This window comes from Olea europaea, unplaced genomic scaffold (assembly GCF_002742605.1).
Source record: "Olea europaea var. sylvestris unplaced genomic scaffold, O_europaea_v1 scaffold358, whole genome shotgun sequence".
Taxonomy (NCBI): domain Eukaryota; kingdom Viridiplantae; phylum Streptophyta; class Magnoliopsida; order Lamiales; family Oleaceae; genus Olea; species Olea europaea.
This window is the reverse complement of record NW_019254992.1, coordinates 31,558-50,852: the sequence shown is the minus strand read 5'-3', so window position 1 is coordinate 50,852 and position 19,295 is coordinate 31,558. Positions and strand designations below refer to the sequence as shown.

The 19,295-nt window shown below is 33.2% G+C and overlaps 2 protein-coding genes across 3 annotated transcripts; one reads left to right on the top strand and one right to left on the bottom strand.

Moving 5' to 3' along the window:
- Positions 1 to 5,831: 5,831 nt before the first annotated feature.
- On the top strand, positions 5,832 to 10,299 carry LOC111386503 (ergosterol biosynthetic protein 28-like). The gene is made up of 3 exons (XM_023010971.1): positions 5,832 to 6,114; positions 9,007 to 9,213; positions 9,913 to 10,299. The coding sequence occupies exons 1-3, from the start codon at positions 6,000 to 6,002 to the stop codon at positions 9,978 to 9,980; spliced, it is 390 nt and encodes a 129-aa protein (XP_022866739.1). The 5' UTR covers positions 5,832 to 5,999; the 3' UTR covers positions 9,981 to 10,299.
- Positions 10,300 to 10,920: 621 nt separating this feature from the next.
- Positions 10,921 to 14,751, bottom strand: LOC111386502 (DNA-directed RNA polymerase subunit delta-like). 2 transcript variants are annotated; one of them, XM_023010970.1, is made up of 2 exons: positions 14,569 to 14,751; positions 10,921 to 11,568 (listed from the first exon to the last, which is right to left on the bottom strand). In XM_023010970.1, the coding sequence occupies exons 1-2, from the start codon at positions 14,597 to 14,599 to the stop codon at positions 11,189 to 11,191; spliced, it is 411 nt and encodes a 136-aa protein (XP_022866738.1). In that variant the 5' UTR covers positions 14,600 to 14,751; the 3' UTR covers positions 10,921 to 11,188. The 2 variants fall into 2 exon arrangements, with proteins under 2 accessions (XP_022866738.1, XP_022866737.1); XM_023010969.1 differs by lacking the exon at positions 14,569 to 14,751 and adding an exon at positions 12,433 to 12,631.
- Positions 14,752 to 19,295: the final 4,544 nt, after the last annotated feature.

Sequence of the window (19,295 nt, the reverse complement as noted above, 5' to 3'; positions counted from 1 at the left end):
TAATTTGATGTTTATGTTCAACATGAAAAACTTAATTTTGTACTTGAGGGATGTCCTGATGGACTTAATGAGACCAAGTGATAAGTCTAACAGGATTGTGTATACCAATTAGGTGATTGTGGACGAGATGGCTTCCTGCTACATTTTTACTTCGATTTCAAACGTGTCATAGCAAAGCTTAAAAGTTAGAAAGCCTTCTATGACAAACTACAAACTCTTCAGTGTCATCAAAGTGGGAAGGTCTATTTCAAAGCCATTCGTACCTTATAGAACAGTTGTATGAAATCCAAAGGCCGGTAAAGTTTCATAGTGTGACTATGATTGCACACTTCAAACATGGCTGAAAGTCTAGGTGAATCCATCTATCAAGAAGACTAAATTTGACATGGTATTGAATTCTTTACCTGGTGTGCTTTCACAATTTATAGTGGACTATTACTTATATAAGATGAAGGTACCATTAACGGAGCTGAGGATAGAGTTGTAATGTGGAAGGTGATTTTAAGGGTACAATGATGATGTTTATGCATCGTTCGGTGGCTCCTTTGGTTCTAAGTTGAAAGACAGATTTAGAAAGAAGAAGACGAAAGCAAACAAGAAACATGAGAGGAACTAAAGGCCCAAAGCAGATGAAAAGTCAAGAGATGAGTGTTCCAATTATAGTCGAAAAGAACACTGAGAGAGAAGATGCCCTGATGCACTAGCTAAGAAGCTAGGTGAGGGTGAGTTTTTCGTTACTATTATTTACTGGTTGATACTATAAATTTTTGAGTTGTAGATTTTGGAACCACTAATTATATTTGCATGTTGATGGGGGTGCTTCAGGAAATCAGAATACTCAATGAATGCCATTTTAAAATCATTGTTGGCACGAGAAATAGTTTCGGTAGGAGTGTAGAAGTATTTTGATTTTTATTTCAATAGTGATAGATGTTTGATTTTTAGAGACTATTATTATGTCCCACGAAAAAGCAGAAATTTTGTTTATGTATTTGACTTAATAGGACAAGGTTATTCTATAAAACTGATACGCTCTATATTTTAATGAATAGAGTTTCTATTTACGCTAGACATTTGATTAATGGTATTTATATTTGAAACTATTTCATATATAAAATAAAAATTACTTATATCAGTTTTGTGATTCTTGTTTGGAAGGCAATATGATCAAGATATCCTTTTTGACAAAAGAAAATGAGCCAAAAAAATATTAGAACTAGTTCATTCTAACATGTGTGGACCTATGAATAACCTGGAAGAGAGGACTACGAGTATTTTTTCACAAATAATTACTCAAGATTCAAATACATTTACCTGATGACTTAAAAGTCAAATACTTTTAAGAAATTAAAAGAGTATCAGCTAAGATTGAGAAACATTTTAGTAAGAGGATTAAGACACTTCGATAAAATCAAGTGATAGATATCTCTCGCAAAAATTTAGGGACTAACCAAAAATGATGAATGGGATTGTGATACTCCACTCGCCATTGGTACACCCCGACATAATGTCATTTTAAAAAGAGGAAACATGATATTGTAAGATATGGATAGGCCAATGAGGAGTTTCACAACTCTCTCTCTCTCTCTCTCTCTCTCTCTCTCTCTCTCATTTTAGGATATACATTGGAGATAACAGCATATATTCTTAACTTAGTTTTTTCTAAGTCTGTTCTTAAGACTCCTCTAAAATTGCTATATGGATTTAAGTCCTTCTTACATCACAGAGAAGAAGAAAACACTCAAGTAGATCAAAACATCGGAGATCGAAAGAGGGATGTTATCCGCTTTCCTCGAAACCTTAAAAGAGCCTTTTCTTTTGTCCGTCTAGGCACAGCTTCGTCGAACTTCGTAGGAGGGTCCATCTCATGTGTTGAATGGAAAGGCAAAAAAGTTGGAGTCTAGGTCAGAGATATACCTGATTGTAGGACACCTTAAAAGTACCAAGGATATTATTGTTATAGTTCTCTAGATATGAAGGTCTTTTTAAGCACAAATGCAACCTTACTAAAAGATAATTTTATTAGAGTAAGGTCATGTTAGAAGAAATGAGTGGGAGTAATTTCACCCTGTCAATCCCTAGAATAAAGCCTGGGGCTATACATCTATGGTGTCAAGTATACCTTCACATCGTAATCTAAGTGGAAGAGATGAGTTGTCATCTCATCTAATAAATTAATAGAACATTGAAGGTAATAAGAAGGTAATGACATCACCTAATGGTAATGCTAGCATTGATGAAAATATTACAATTCCAAAAGATGCCACAATCCAAGATCAACCACCACTTAGATAAATTCAGGTCATCAGTTCGCCTTCTAGGTACTTATTATTGGAGAGTCCAATTTTACGATTTCCACGATACAAGTTAATTATATGACTTCATATAAAGAGGTTGTGGATGATGTAAATGCAATTATCCATTTATGGATTGAAGCAAACATCGAGATCTTGGAACGAAAGATTCGACGAAGTCATTAAGACATATGATTTTAATCAAAACTTTGACAAAACCTGTGTCTATAGGAAATTACAAGACAAAATTTTTCTTGGTGCTTAAGGTGATGATATTCTACTCATTGAAAATAATATGGGAGTGATATCGTCTACGAAGGCGTCTTTTGTTCAACAATTTCATATGAAGGACTTAGTGAAACTATTTATATTTAAGGTTTTCAGATTTTGAGAGATTGAATACTCCTGAAGATATTGAGTACATGAATAGGATATCTTATGCTTCAAAAGTAATCCCATGTTATGCTGAGCAATAGACCTAACATTTGTTATATTGTTGATAGTCGATATCTATTTAACCCTAGGATCAGAACATTGAATGATGATAAACCATATGCTTTAGTACCTTCAGAGAACAATGAATTATATGCTCATCACCGAATCTTATTCTAATGGGTTATGAAAATTCGGAGTTCTAGACTCATAAAAACTATTGCAAGTCTACATTAGGATAGTTGTTTAAGCTTGATGGTGGGTCCATTACTTGAAGAAATATTAAACAATCATGCATTGCTAATTTCACCATTAACACCAAATGCAAGATAAAAGAAAAGAAAATAGCTAAGTACGATTACTACCCAGATGTTCGGTTAATGACTAATTCTTAACGGGTGTCGATAATGCCTGTTAAGAATTGATCAGCTAAAGATGACCAGTTAACATTTGGTCGATTATAAGATCCCTTACTAATAGACAATTGATTAATTGACATCCTCTTAAAACATGTTCGATTAAATGATAGTTTGTTTCATTAACCGACGCCAATTAATTAATCATATGCTAACAGACAAATCATTCATCTGCTAAAATGCGATTGGCAGGATCAGAACATTGAATGATGATAAACCATATGCTTTAGTACCTTCAGAGAACAATGAATTATATGCTCATCACCGGATCTTATTCTAATGGGTTATGAAAATTCGGAGTTCTAGACTCATAAAAACTATTGCAAGTCTACATTAGGATAGTTGTTTAAGCTTGATGGTGGGTCCATTACTTGAAGAAATATTAAACAATCATGCATTGCTAATTTCACCATTAACACCAAATGCAAGATAAAAGAAAAGAAAATAGCTAAGTACGATTACTACCCAGATGTTCGGTTAATGACTAATTCTTAACGGGTGTCGATAATGCCTGTTAAGAATTGATCAGCTAAAGATGACCAGTTAACATTTGGTCGATTATAAGATCCCTTACTAATAGACAATTGATTAATTGACATCCTCTTAAAACATGTTCGATTAAATGATAGTTTGTTTCATTAACCGACGCCAATTAATTAATCATATGCTAACAGACAAATCATTCATCTGCTAAAATGCGATTGGTTTACTGACTACCATTAACATTTGGTTGGTTAACGTGCCATTGTTTCATGACACAAAATAGAGTGCAAACTTCTTTTCCATAAATTTGTTCGAAAATTCACTAAAGGCATGTTTGATTTGTCACATTTTTCATGGAACCATTTTCCACAAAAATGACTTGTTTGATTGCAACATTTTCTACGGAATTCCATTTTCCAGCTTTATTTTATTTTATTTTTTAATTTTTTTAACAACGGGAACAAATTTTATCCACAATTATAAACAATTATATCCCTGTAGTTGACTATTTTAATGAAAAAAAGACAAACGAACACCAAAAGATCCAAAGTTTCAACATTTTTCAGCGAAAAATTATACCAATAAAATATATTTAATTGACAATTCTCAAGAAAACAAGTTCTCAGCAATTCAATTCCCTAAAATTCATTTTCTTTTTAACTAAATTTTATTTTTGGAATCAAACGGACCCTAATTTATAAAATATTTTGTGCCCATTTATTTAAACAAGCTAAAATAAGTAAACATAACATTTAATAATTATAAATGAAACACGTAAAATTAAAAATGTTCTTGTGAATACAAAATGTGAGAGTGTTGCTTCAAAAATTATTCACGAGATACTTGCATTGAGTTTTAAGACCAATATGAAAAAATATGATAGAACTAAGAGGATTTAGTGTTTAAGGAGATAAATATTGGTAAAATAAAATGAGAGAGCAATTATTTTATTTTTTTTAATTTGAATAGGATTTATTGTGGGCCATTTGTAATATGTTTGTTTTTATCAAAAATATTATTTGTACATCAATTTTCACACTCTCTCACAAAGGTGGGATCCACAATTATTTTAATCGTGGACCCCACCCACTTGTATGTGTGTGTGTTGTGAAAAAAGGTGTGAAAAAAAGTGTACGTATAGAACGGTGTTTCATATCTATCTTTAAGGGTAAATATGTTTATATAACAATTTTTGTTAACTACACCACATTTTAATTATAATAAATGTTCCTAAAATTTTCTTATTTTTATACTTATGTTCTCAACTATTTTTTTAAAAATGTTTATTATTAACTCTATATTAATTTTCACATCTTATCTATAGAGACGATTTTATACGAAATGTTCGTTATGAAGGTCAAAAAAATATATTTATCTCACGTATTTTTAAATAATCGAAATAAACAACTAATACAAAAGTTAAATAAAATATTTGTCCATCTTTTCAATGAACGCTACTAGAATATTTGTATTTAATTAGTGATAAAAGATAAAATATGTTAATTAATTGAAGGTTATGAACAAAAATGCGACAAGAAAAAATTTGATGACATAAAATCTTAAGTGAATAAATATTGAAAACCTTTATTATAATTAAAATATGGTGCATATATATATAAAAAAAAAATTGTGTGAATATAGTTGTCTTATCTTTAAATTATTTGCCCCTGTTCATATTAGATACAAATCAGATTTTTAATAAATATTAATAAAAATTGATGGAACGTAGTTTCAATGTTTTGGGTCCTATAAAATATGTGAATAAAATTAATTATTTACTTTAACTTAGATTTTAATATTTTCTTTTTAACTGAAGTCTTTATTAATTTTAAATATTGACTTTAACAACTTAAAATTTGTAAATTAGCCCTTAATTCAATTTAGAAGTTATTTTAAAATTTAAATCAATAATAAAATTTAAATATTTCATGAAATTCAAAATATTTTAATCACATACATTAAAATTTATGTTAATGTGACATTAAGCCCTTGTTTGAACCATATTATTTAAATGAAAATGTATTTTTGAATAGTATATTGATGGAAAATGCGTGGTTAAAAAATAAAGAAATATTTTTAATTTACGTGTAATATTATTTTATTAAAAAATATATGGTTGAAATGATCGTTGAAAAATATATTTTTTTAAATAATGTGGGCCTAAATGATGGGCTCAATATATTGAGGTTCTAACCAATAGGCTACTTATTATTACTCTTGAAAATATTTTGCTTAGCGTTACTCTTTATCCTCTTCCCCACGTGTACTGCCCTATTGTTCTGGTTCTTCCCCGAGCGTCTAACGAGAACCAGATCTTTGACCAAAATTTTGTTTGAAGCTCAAATTCGACAGTTGACAGAGTAAGTGTGTGAAGATGAAGCTACTTGGATGGTGGTTGATGCTGGTGGGTTTACTTCGTTTAGCATCGGTATGGTTCGGATTCTTCAACATTTGGGCTCTTCGCATTGCCGTTTTCTCCCAAACCACAAGTATGTATGTATGCATTTACATTTTATTCTTTTCACTTGCTGCACGTTTTGTCGTTTTTCTTTTTCGGTGATACGTAGTCGATTTGATGTAACTCGGTATTTGACAATGTTTAACGAGATCCCAAATTGAACGAATTCTCCTACGTTTGCTTGTGTTGGATCCACGCTCACCAAATAAGCTACATTCATTATCAGAGAGACTGTTAGTGAATCTTCAAGATTAGATAATTCAGATCTTTACTGCCCTTTAGTACCCCCTTTTACATTTGCACATAATTTCACTCACGCCGATTATTTATTTATTTATTTATCTTTTTCTCAGAGAACAATTAGATATTTATAGGCATCATGTTAATTTGCAATTTCCAAATGCTGTATCGTTGTCACCTAAGATGGATGTGTTGGAAACGAAACAACAGTTTTGAGCTTTTGTATATTCAGAGAAAATTCCCGGTAGTTAAGATTTGTAGGAAAAAAACTCAGTCTCTATGGTGAATTTGGAGAGTATAACCAACTTTGGTGAAGTGTTTCATGTTGCTTATCAATGCTATTGATCTTTGCTGCAGCTTTACTTCTTAGTAATGCGACTTGAAAATATTAGTGGGAGAATGTTATTCGAAAGATATCTTGATTGGTTTATGGCTTATGAATTCCTCTCGACTGGAGTATATTGCGATTTTGCATTTCTAATGTGTATGATTTACTTTCTGGACGTTTCTCTTTTTATTTCAGATTTTATTGGGAGCTAATTAATTCCATTGCATTGCATTACCCAATGCATCTGTTCAAAATGCGTGCATCTGCTTTAAATCTTAAAGGTGTAGAAAGCAATTAGTAATTGCAAAACCGGCTTAGAAAGTAGAAGGAATATATTGGATAGATGCAGGGGGATTTTAGAATGTATTTCATAATTTCATCTGGCAGAATTGGTAAATCTATGCACTGATTTTTATGCTATTAAAAGCTATGTTGCTCGGTCTCTCCATTTTTGGCCAAGTATTGTCGACACGACACGGATACGGATACGGGATACGGGTCGGATACTCGGCTTTGAACTCGGACACGGCTGGAAATGGAGGAATGAAAATGGCAGCAGCATTTAACCGGTAATTGCAGACAGGTAGACAGGGAAGATGAGGGTTGGAGCTTTGGACGAGACAAAATTTCTGGTGCATTAATTGCTTTTTGATGAGTTAGTCTCTTTCCCCGTAAATTGCACCAGATTTGAAGATTCCTCCTATAATGGGTCAACTCTTGGAATTGCAAAGGGCATTTGGAATTGCAAAAGATGTTTTATCTGCCTTCTTGGAATTTTTGCACCAGAAAACTCCACATATTTTTCATCTTCCTCTACAGAAAATTATTTTCTTTAATCGAAAATTCAATCAAAAAATTCCAGAATATTGCTTACTCCTAATTTTCAAGTATGAATCCATCTAACTCTACACTAGAAACACCTCAACGACCCTCAAATCTTCGTGCAAATCAATTCTATGATAAGCCACTATGGAACCATGTGAAGGTACTGACCGTAGCAGTGAGCGGAGGCGGAAATCGGACTTGGAGTTGCAACTATTGCAATAAAAAAGTGACTGGATCTTACACTAAAGTGAAGGCTCATTTGCTAAAACTTCCAAATCAAGGAGTCGAGTGTTGTAAAGTCATAACAGATGACATTCATCAATCAATCAAAAGGGAACACGAGCAAGTTGAGAGGAAAAAATTACAAGATGAGATTAACGAAAGGAAAAGGGCTGAATATGTCTCACTACCCAGTGATTCTGATTTACTGCAGCAGAAAATGAAGAAGAAAAGAGGATAGCTTGGACCTTTAGAAAAGACTTTCAACATGGCGCAAAGGGACACTGATAAAGAGGCTGCCAGAATGTTTTATGCCAGTGCGTTATCCTTCAATTTTGCAAAATCTCCTTACTTCAGACAGTTTTGTAGAACTTTGGCCAATAGTAATGTGGCTGGTTATACCCCTCCTACTTATAACCGGAAGGGTACCCTAAGAACACGCACTTCGAGCCTTAACGAGCCAGAATTGGAGGCAATTACGTTTGATGAAGAAGAGGAGTAGAGCTTGATTGGGAATGCTAGTTTAGTTTGATTTCAAGTGGAAAACTTATTTTGAAGTTGTAACATTTTGGATGTTTAACTTTATTTTGAATTATGTTTTGTTTGAATTTGGATTTTTATCATTATATGAAACATTTGTATTGTGGTAATTTGCCTTTTTGCTTTAATATTGTTGTTGTGTACTTTAATTGAACAATTTTTAAAAAAATTGTAGGACGTATCCTCGTACCCATATCCACAATTCGGATCCTTTTTAACCGTATCCCCATATCTTAATTTTAAAAATGAGAAGAATCCGACCCCTAAATATGTACCCATATCCGACACCCGCACCCGAGTCCGAGCTACATAGCTCTCTTCTCCAAACTCGTTCTTGTTCAATTGTTTTCTATGTTGAGAAGATTTCAATATTCAAGCAATAATCAAAATCTAATTAAAAATGAAATTTTAGGTTTCTTGACAAAAAAAGTTAAACTCAAAAGAACCTCTAATAAACTAAGCACGTGCTTGAGCCACATTATTTAAAAACTCAATTTTTCCAAATTAATTTTTAGCCACATTCTTCGAATAAAATAATTTTGCACATAAACCCAAAACATTGTCCTATTTTTTAATCACATTCCAAAAAAAGCACTATTACAAAACACATATTTCATAAAAATGGGGCTCAAACAAAGCCTTTTTTTACTTCTAAATGGTTGCAATGATCTGGCATTTATATCACGGTTTCCCTATTCATTTTTACTATATTATCTGTCTTGCAAATTTTTCCTAATGAAGCTTTTACCATCTTTTATTTGAACATTGTAGTGACTGAAATTCATGGACGGACATTTGGAGTTTGGACATTGTTGACTTGCACTCTATGCTTTCTGTGTGCATTCAACCTTGACAACAAGCCTCTGTATTTGGCAACCTTTTTATCCTTCATATACGCTTTTGGCCATTTCTTGACGGAGTACCTCATTTACCACACTATGGCTATTGGAAATCTGACAACTGTTGGCATTTTTGCGGGTAATGCTGCCAAAATAATTGCCTGTTATTTATTTCTTCAGTCATGTATGATCATTCCCTGTCAGACGTCATCTTTATAATGTTATCTATCATGCATGGCCTTGTTTATGTCCATGCAAACCAGCAGCATGTTAGCATCAACACGTGATTTGGAAGCCATAATAGCGTGTTTATGTAGAATGATAATAAATAGTTGAGAGTCTATATTTTTTTGATGAAATATGAAGGCCGTGGACATGGGTTGATGGAAATGCACAAACTGTTCGACAGTGCATGATTGTCTAGTTTCTACTGCTGTTTATTTGGTCGCTGTTGAAACGATGTTATTTTTTTCTTTTTTTCTTTTGAGTATTCTTTCGCATCGTTATCTCGTTTGTAATGAGGATGCTTAAGCTTGCTTTGCAGATGCTATTATCATACAGATGCAATAAGCCACAATCACAGACACAGCATTTAGCTGCATTATAATTATAATCCGTTTTTTCATTCTAATAAATGGGTGCCATTTATAATTAGGATTTCTTATGATTTAGGAGATATGGGTATTTTGATAACTTTAGGATCTAATAGTAGCCTAATTAGGGTTTCTGTGTAATACTGCTATTGTCATACTTGCCAAGAAATACTTTCTATCAATATTTCCATATATTTCTAAAGAAGATTAATACTCCGTTAAACTGCTGAATCATTTGTTTTCAGGCACATCTATAATATGGATGTTGTTGCAGTGGAATTCACATCAACCAGTCAAGAGTAAGCATTTGTAAAAGTGAACTTGAGAGTTGGCTACCACAATTCTTCCTTGAAGCAGAAGAGTGCATCAATTTTCTTGCAATCCTTTGTATTCTTGCTTCCAATTATACTGTAATGGGTGCATCAGTAAGCACTTACTAGTTAAGCTTATAAAGAATCTCACTGTCTTGGCTTAAGCTAACTGAATCAGCATATGAGTATGCACCTCTATCCAAATTATACTGTTTTGCCTATTAACTCTTTCTGACTGGCCTCTGAAGTATTGTAAACCATGTAACAATTCCTTTATCTGCTGCAATCATTGTGCAATGGAATTTTCAGATATTTCTCGAATTTGGTTTGATGTGATATGTGAAGTTTTCGAATGTTAAAGGTTAAAAGAACCAAACACCGATATGTTGTACCCATCATTGTGAATCCTATATTTACTCATGCAGATGTACAAATATGTATCCACAGGTTCTGAAGAGCAACCACGTTGTGAGGTAATCTTATGGGTTTTTTTTTTTTGGTTTGTGAGTGGCTTTCTGTGATGTGAATTTCATAATGTCATTAGGTAATCGCAAGTGATATTGAATTTAAAGCCAAACAAATTTATTTCAGTCATCTCTACAATTTCATTAGGACATACTAAATTGACTTGTTCTATTGGTAGTTGGCAGTTATGAAATTGGGCCCAAGTGCAATGAATATGAGTTCATTTCTCAGAAACTGAAAAGATAGAGAATAGGGTACTCAGAGACCATGAGGTCCAAGGCTAATAGTTAATGAAAAGGGAATAAATTAAGATAAAAAAATAAAAACAGAAAAGAAGTGTAAAAGGGGTTATATCCTATTATTGAATGATTATTTGATTACCTTTTGTAAATTCTTGAGGGAAGTGCATTCCATAGAATATTTGCATGTACATGCACACACCATCTGGTCTTGAGGTGCAAAACCAGAACTATACAGTTTAATAAAATACTTTGAATTCATCATAAGAAATTCTGAAAATTTTGTGGAACAATGATTTTATTCATTTATAGTACATTCATTTCTGCTATTGCATTTATGAAGAACCACTTAACGAATATATCCTTGATCAGTAATTTTCTGAATCAAAGTGCAGATTCTTTCTTAACTCCACCTTGAAAATATCCTTTTGTTGCATCTCAAATCAGCTCCTCATACTAAATTAATTACTAGTTATATATTGTACCATCTTTACTTGTCTTCTGTATTATTCATCCTTGTCATCTTCGTCGATTATATCCTGCAACTGTTGATGCTCTCCTTCATCTTCATTCTTGTCCTTTTCACCGTCTTCAATCTCTTCATCTCCATCAACGGTCTCTTTTGCTTTGCTTTCTTCGTCCTCTAGATCCACTTCTTCAAATAGTTGAGGCTTGATGTCTTTTCTCCCCAGTTTCAACATTGGAAGCTCGTTTTCTTCATTTTCAGATACTTGTGTTGAGACAGATTTTGACTTGTTGCAAGATTGCTTCACTTGGTAAAGTAGCCATATGCATATTGCAAGTAGTAGACATATTTGAAGGGCATGCTTTACCTTTAAACTTTTTGATCTTTGATTTCTGCTGCCTGCTGGCTTCAGCATCTCATCTATTTCAACTCAGGCAAATAAGAGAAATAAACTTTAAGGACATGCTTGGTACGTTAGACTGAACAAAATAAGAATTACAGATCACATTTGACGAGATTTATCAGTTGTTATTTATTAGTTTCAACATCTAGTCTTCGACTCATCAAACGTGTTCTTCCTTTAACCCTATCTAGTTTCTACACTTCTTCAACAAAAAGGTTTAGAACACATAATTGCACATAAGAGTGAAGCAAACTCTATGGTCACTTCACAAGAAATTTCATTACACTCTTTCCAACATTTATTCACCAAACAAGCTAAACTTCTCATATGTCTCCAATAATACATCTAGCCCTTGAAAATGTAACCAATTACAAGCAGCAATTCATCATATATACAGAACTAGAAGCAGCAAAAACATGTTCAATACAAATCAGCAAAGAATTTATACAACTTCAAAGTCACATATATGAAACTTGCTCCAATATTCAATATTTTTTGGGAACTTTTAACGGCACGCTTGCTACGTTAGACTCGACAAAATAGAAAATAAACTTTAGTTTTGATGGAATTTATTAGTCATGCTACTTTAACACAAGGTTCAGGAGACAAAATCGACGAGTCTTGAAACAATCTTTCAAACATTTATTCATCAAACAAGCTCGAAATTCATCCAATAATGAATCTAGCTGTTAAACATATAACCAATTACTAGTAGCAATTCATCATATAAAAGCAGTAAACACATGTTCAATGCAGATTAAGCCACAAAAATGAAATAAACCCATAAACTTGGCAATAATATATACTACTTACAACAGTATCAGTGTAAATCTACAGATTATGCAGAAGATAAAGTAAAATGAGTGGACAGAAAACCTTACCAATGAAGAAGAGGCTGGTCTTGAAATTCATATATTAGCTGCACTTTACTGGTTTTAGTTTGTGGCTTTGTCGGTGTGATTCACATCAGCACACAGTACACACAGTTTTGTGAATGTATTAACTCAAACTTGGCAGCTGGTGTTCATCTGTTGGGCTACCGGTGATTTCTTACTGTCCCTACCAATGGATTTTTCTGTGGCTGGATATATCAGTAATATATATATATAAATGCAATATAGGAAATTTATCGAGAGGAGGAAAAATTTGTGAAAAACAAGATAATTAATTTTTGGGTATGGTATGGAGTAACTTTTTTTGGTAGCTACTTGTAAAAATAGGCAATAGCAATATTCTTGCCAATTGTGCATGATTATTGCACAGAGAAATTAACACAAGATTATAAAAGAAAATTTTTAAATAAGATTTATGAGTGTGAAAGTAACGTCTAATTCATATAGAAGTTGGGGTAATAAAGTAAGAAAGTGGGAAAAAATGGAACTAACTTTTGGTAAAGTTAGAGTCTTTCCAAATTTTAAAATTAATGTTTGGTAGGGATTAAAAACTAAATTTTAATTTAAGTGAATGTCAGCAATTAATGTTAACCACTTATTTAATGGGATTCACAACTTTTCAATAACGCATTTCATCGACTTTATCAAAATATATAAAAAATTTGATTTTAATATCCCTGCCTGTTTACAATAGGCTCACTTAAGAGAATTCGATTGCACTTTCAGATTAAAAACTTTATGTATGATCAACGCTTTGGCATTACAGAAAGCTCTAGCTTTGCAACTAGCTAGGCTTAAACATTTCAAATAGAAAAATGACAAGTGTACAACATATTCTGTATACTTTATTTGACAGCTCTTTCACACAATGTGAGACTCACGATTATTTTAAACACGGCCCCACTCTCTCATGTAAGAAGGCTGTCAACAATGTTGTAAAATAAGCTGTATCTGTAACACAATTCTTTCAAATATTGTGTATGCTAGAGAATTTTGCATTTGTGTGTTCTATAGAACTTGAAATTGTTTCCTTAAGGAAGAATTCTGTCTTTGTTGGAGCTATTGACATATATTTCTCCAATTTTTATGTCACACATGAACATTTCTCTCACATTTTGAGAAATCTTTTAAATATGTTGACTCAGTTAGAAAAACTTACTAGTTGCTTCAGGCATAGACATAGTAAGTTGCTTCAGTCATCCATCAAGAGAATGACCAATAAAATGTGTATTGAGTAGGTCGACGTCGGCAGTTTTTCTTTTTCAATTAAAACTACGTAGATGGCTTGTTTCATTAAAGGACATGCTTGGTACGTTAGACTGAACAAAATAAGAATTACAGATCACATTTGACGAGATTTATCAGTTGTTATTTATTAGTTTCAACATCTAGTCTTCGACTCATCAAACGTGTTCTTCCTTTAACCCTATCTAGTTTCTACACTTCTTCAACAAAAAGGTTTAGAACACATAATTGCACATAAGAGTGAAGCAAACTCTATGGTCACTTCACAAGAAATTTCATTACACTCTTTCCAACATTTATTCACCAAACAAGCTAAACTTCTCATATGTCTCCAATAATACATCTAGCCCTTGAAAATGTAACCAATTACAAGCAGCAATTCATCATATATACAGAACTAGAAGCAGCAAAAACATGTTCAATACAAATCAGCAAAGAATTTATACAACTTCAAAGTCACATATATGAAACTTGCTCCAATATTCAATATTTTTTGGGAACTTTTAACGGCACGCTTGCTACGTTAGACTCGACAAAATAGAAAATAAACTTTATTTTTGATGGAATTTATTAGTCATGCTACTTTAACACAAGGTTCAGGAGACAAAATCGACGAGTCTTGAAACAATCTTTCAAACATTTATTCATCAAACAAGCTCGAAATTCATCCAATAATGAATCTAGCTGTTAAACATATAACCAATTACTAGTAGCAATTCATCATATAAAAGCAGTAAACACATGTTCAATGCAGATTAAGCCACAAAAATGAAATAAACCCATAAACTTGGCAATAATATATACTACTTACAACAGTATCAGTGTAAATCTACAGATTATGCAGAAGATAAAGTAAAATGAGTGGACAGAAAACCTTACCAATGAAGAAGAGGCTGGTCTTGAAATTCATATATTAGCTGCACTTTACTGGTTTTAGTTTGTGGCTTTGTCGGTGTGATTCACATCAGCACACAGTACACACAGTTTTGTGAATGTATTAACTCAAACTTGGCAGCTGGTGTTCATCTGTTGGGCTACCGGTGATTTCTTACTGTCCCTACCAATGGATTTTTCTGTGGCTGGATATATCAGTAATATATATATATAAATGCAATATAGGAAATTTATCGAGAGGAGGAAAAATTTGTGAAAAACAAGATAATTAATTTTTGGGTATGGTATGGAGTAACTTTTTTTGGTAGCTACTTGTAAAAATAGGCAATAGCAATTCTTGCCAATTGTGCATGATTATTGCACAGAGAAATTAACACAAGATTATAAAAGAAAATTTTTAAATAAGATTTATGAGTGTGAAAGTAACGTCTAATTCATATAGAAGTTGGGGTAATAAAGTAAGAAAGTGGGAAAAAATGGAACTAACTTTTGGTAAAGTTAGAGTCTTTCCAAATTTTAAAATTAATGTTTGGTAGGGATTAAAAACTAAATTTTAATTTAAGTGAATGTCAGCAATTAATGTTAACCACTTATTTAATGGGATTCACAACTTTTCAATAACGCATTTCATCGACTTTATCAAAATATATAAAAAATTTGATTTTAATATCCCTGCCTGTTTACAATAGGCTCACTTAAGAGAATTCGATTGCACTTTCAGATTAAAAACTTTATGTATGATCAACGCTTTGGCATTACAGAAAGCTCTAGCTTTGCAACTAGCTAGGCTTAAACATTTCAAATAGAAAAATGACAAGTGTACAACATATTCTGTATACTTTATTTGACAGCTCTTTCACACAATGTGAGACTCACGATTATTTTAAACACGGCCCCACTCTCTCATGTAAGAAGGCTGTCAACAATGTTGTAAAATAAGCTGTATCTGTAACACAATTCTTTCAAATATTGTGTATGCTAGAGAATTTTGCATTTGTGTGTTCTATAGAACTTGAAATTGTTTCCTTAAGGAAGAATTCTGTCTTTGTTGGAGCTATTGACATATATTTCTCCAATTTTTATGTCACACATGAACATTTCTCTCACATTTTGAGAAATCTTTTAAATATGTTGACTCAGTTAGAAAAACTTACTAGTTGCTTCAGGCATAGACATAGTAAGTTGCTTCAGTCATCCATCAAGAGAATGACCAATAAAATGTGTATTGAGTAGGTCGACGTCGGCAGTTTTTCTTTTTCAATTAAAACTACGTAGATGGCTTGTTTCATTAATAACGATGTTGACCCTTATTGGTAAACAGTGGCGAATTCACATGGTTCATGTGGGGCCATTGACCCCACAATGTTTTCTGATTTTGATTTAATTTTTTAAAAACTTTTCCTAATTTCTGGTCAGTGACGATTACACATCCGTCTTCAACAACTTGAACAAACCCTCCGCGTATACTTTGGGATCCAACGAAGAAGATAGCAATGCCTCAAAAAATAAAAAATGCAAATTAAGGTTCGATCTTTTAAAAAAATTGTAACTTAACTTTGATCCTATAATGAAAAATATCTGGTTCCACGACTATTTATAAGTCCACTTAAACAAGCATTAAGCAGTTGTCTAAATTTTTTGGGCCACATAATGGATCTCGTGCTTCTGATTTGACATACACGGTTTTGTCCTATTAAGATATTCATCATACTGAAAATTTGCCCCGTTTGGCCCCATTCTCTTTTATTTTTTCTTTAATTTTCAACCAAACAATCTTTTATAAAATAATATTATATGTAAATAAAAAATTTTACATTTTTTTCAACTACACATTTTTTCAAAAAATACTTTGGACATTAAAATGTATAAAAAATGGGAGCAAACGGGGGCTATATAAGGTTTTCCAAGTTGGGTAATATTTCTAAATTTTGAGTATATAATAAATTAGTATATCTATAGAAACATTAATTTCTCCATAACTATCCACTTTCCAGAGCAAGTAACTTACCACTTTTCCCTTTCTATTGATATTGATCTAGTCTTAAAGGGAGTGTTTTGGGTCTATGGGTCATATTCTGGGTTTGTAAATCGGCGGAAGGTTGGGCTCAATATTCAGATTTAGGGAAAATTACATCCCACCAAGGTTTTAAAGATCACTATCCTTAAATCAGGTAAAAAGTTTAATTAAGCACAAATCAGATAATTAATATATAATAACAATCCTATAAAAGTAAATAAACATATCTCCATACTCCTACCTAATAAATCAGTTTTCATTCCATGGTTTACACTCAGGTGTCTCTCTCTGCAACCACTCGAATGACTCTCGATGAATACCCACTCTGACGATCTAGTGCTCGACGATGGCGGCGGCCCACCAATAGATATGTTATTTTCTTCTCTCTCTCTCTCTCTCTCTTAATTACTGAGTTTGATTTCTTCGATAGATATGGTGGCTTATGTGGCCGATGGTTGCTGTGGTGATTTTTGTACAATTGTTGTGGTGTGTGTGGTTGTTGTGATGGTGGTTTGTGGTTGATGTGGGTGTAGTGGTAGTTTTAGAATTGTCGACTGGCAGCTATGAAGGTGTGGTGGTGATGAAGTGGTGGCACTGCTGGCGATGATGGGAGTTGATGTTGGTGTGGTGGTGACTGTGGCAGTGGCGATGGTGATGGCGACGGCAACTGCAGTGGAGTGGGAATGAAAATTGTGGTCTAGGGTGTTGTGACCATTATTTAATTTTATTTTTTGGGTTTTGGATCTAGCGGGTGGAGGTGATGGTGTTCTGAATGGTTTTTTGGTTGTGATTTGACTGTGTAGGTGGCGGCTGTGATGGTGGTGGTGTAGTGGATCAATTTGCATTTTAGGGGTTTTTTTGAGTTTTGGATCTGATCAATTCGTATTTTGGGTTTTCTTTTTTTTTTTTCTTTTTTTTTTTTTTTGGGATTTTTTTTTTTTTTTTTTTTCTTTTTTTTTTTTTTTGGGATTTTTTTTTTTTTTTTTTTTCTTTTTTTTTTTTTTTTTTTTTGCCTTTTTGGGTTTTTTTTTTTTTTTTTCTTTTTTTTTTTTTTTGGGATCTGGTGGTGATGGTGGATTTGGTGATAGTTTTTGTTGGAGGTACAGGTAGAGGTGTTGACAATGGTGGCAACGGATGGTCATGGTGATGGTGGTAGTGCGATGGTGGTGCTGGCGAGGGTGATTGCAAGTGGCGGTGGCGATGAACCAATTATTTGGTTATATATGACCAATTATTAAATTGTGACATTAAGAAGTGATAACTTGTTACTGAAATATAATTTTTGACTAACTATTTAGGAATCAGTGACCAATTATTTGACTGATTTGTGACTAAATATTACGTGTCTGTGATTAAAAAATAAATTGTGACAATAAACTCTGACTTATATGACCCATAAATAAAATGTGACATGTAATTTGAATTATTTGTGACCTCGAAATAATATATGACCTACGAAATTTTTGATTTGTGACCATGAAATAATATGTGACCAATTAGTTAGATGCTTTATGACCAGTAAATAATTCTGTGACCTATAATTATGAATTGTGTCCATTAATCATGTAACTGTGACTTTATTACTTTTATTTCATAAATATTTTTAATTAATTAAATACATCTTGATTTTTGAATTTTCATATTGTTTACTTGATTTTTGAATTGGGGTAAACATTAGACCTAAAATGTGATCCCCCCTAGATTTATGTTGGGATGTAAACGAGCCAGGCTGAGCCGGCTCGCGAGCCTAAAGTTTCGGCTCGGGCTCAGTCCGGTTAAAATGGTCAAGCTTTTTTGCGGGCTCGAGCTGCTCAGCCAAAAAAAAAGGCTCGGCCCGATCTTTCCTCGGGTATTTTTGGGGCTGAGTAGGGCAGGCTCGTTTTCTCCCCCCTTTTTTCCCTTTAAGGCAGCAGCTTGACTGCCTTTTAAGGCAGCACTGCCGCGTTTAAAAGGCAGCAGTTTTGCTGCCAAGACAACCTCAAATTTTTTTTTTAAAAAGCTCGCGAGCTCACGGGCCAACTCGGGCAAAGCCCATGTCCCCAAAATGGGGCTCGGCCCGAGCCTAGACTCGGGTCTACCGAGCCACGGGCAACCCGAGCGGTGAGCCCGATTGCCATTCCTAGATTTATGTCTAATTAGAAATAAGAAAAGACTACATAACTACAACATTATAAAAACAAATTTCATAAATAACAAATTCATTGAAATATTTCAAAAATCAGGCGGTAAATATATTTATTAAATATTAAACAATAAATATAATATACATTAATTATTTCCACTTCATGCCACCTCACTCACCCCATCCTATCACCCACTACACCGCCTTCCCTCCATCTCTCCACGGGAGATAGCCATCGCCTCCCACATTCACTTTAGCAATCGTTCAGGTAGTAGCTCCGGCGACTGGTCTGGCAACCGTTTTGACAAACTATTGCAATGAACGCTCCAATGACTGCTCTGGCAAACTGCTCCGATGACTATTCTACCAATTGTTCTGGCTCCGATGACAAAAAAATCTCCAAAAATTTGTGATAGTCATAGTGGTGCATTGTAGTTATCAGATTTGCCATACCTGTGTTATAGTGACCAATTCACTGACTTATGTTATCTGAAAATCACGGTGACCAACTTTACTTTCGGTGTAATTAATTGTGACCAAGTTTGTATTCAATGTGATTGTATGTGACCATAT

Bases quoted from the DNA above. Each gene is read 5' to 3' on its own strand.
- LOC111386503 (XM_023010971.1), top strand. From the start codon at position 6,000: ATGAAGCTACTTGGATGGTGGTTGATGCTGGTGGGTTTACTTCGTTTA. The intron at 6,115-9,006 runs GTATGTATGTAT...TGAACATTGTAG, and splicing joins CGTTTTCTCCCAAACCACAA to TGACTGAAATTCATGGACGG. The intron at 9,214-9,912 runs GTAATGCTGCCA...ATTTGTTTTCAG, and splicing joins AACTGTTGGCATTTTTGCGG to GCACATCTATAATATGGATG.
- LOC111386502 (XM_023010970.1), bottom strand. From the start codon at position 14,599: ATGAATTTCAAGACCAGCCTCTTCTTCATTG. The intron at 11,569-14,568 runs GTAAGGTTTTCT...GAGTTGAAATAG, and splicing joins GACCAGCCTCTTCTTCATTG to ATGAGATGCTGAAGCCAGCA.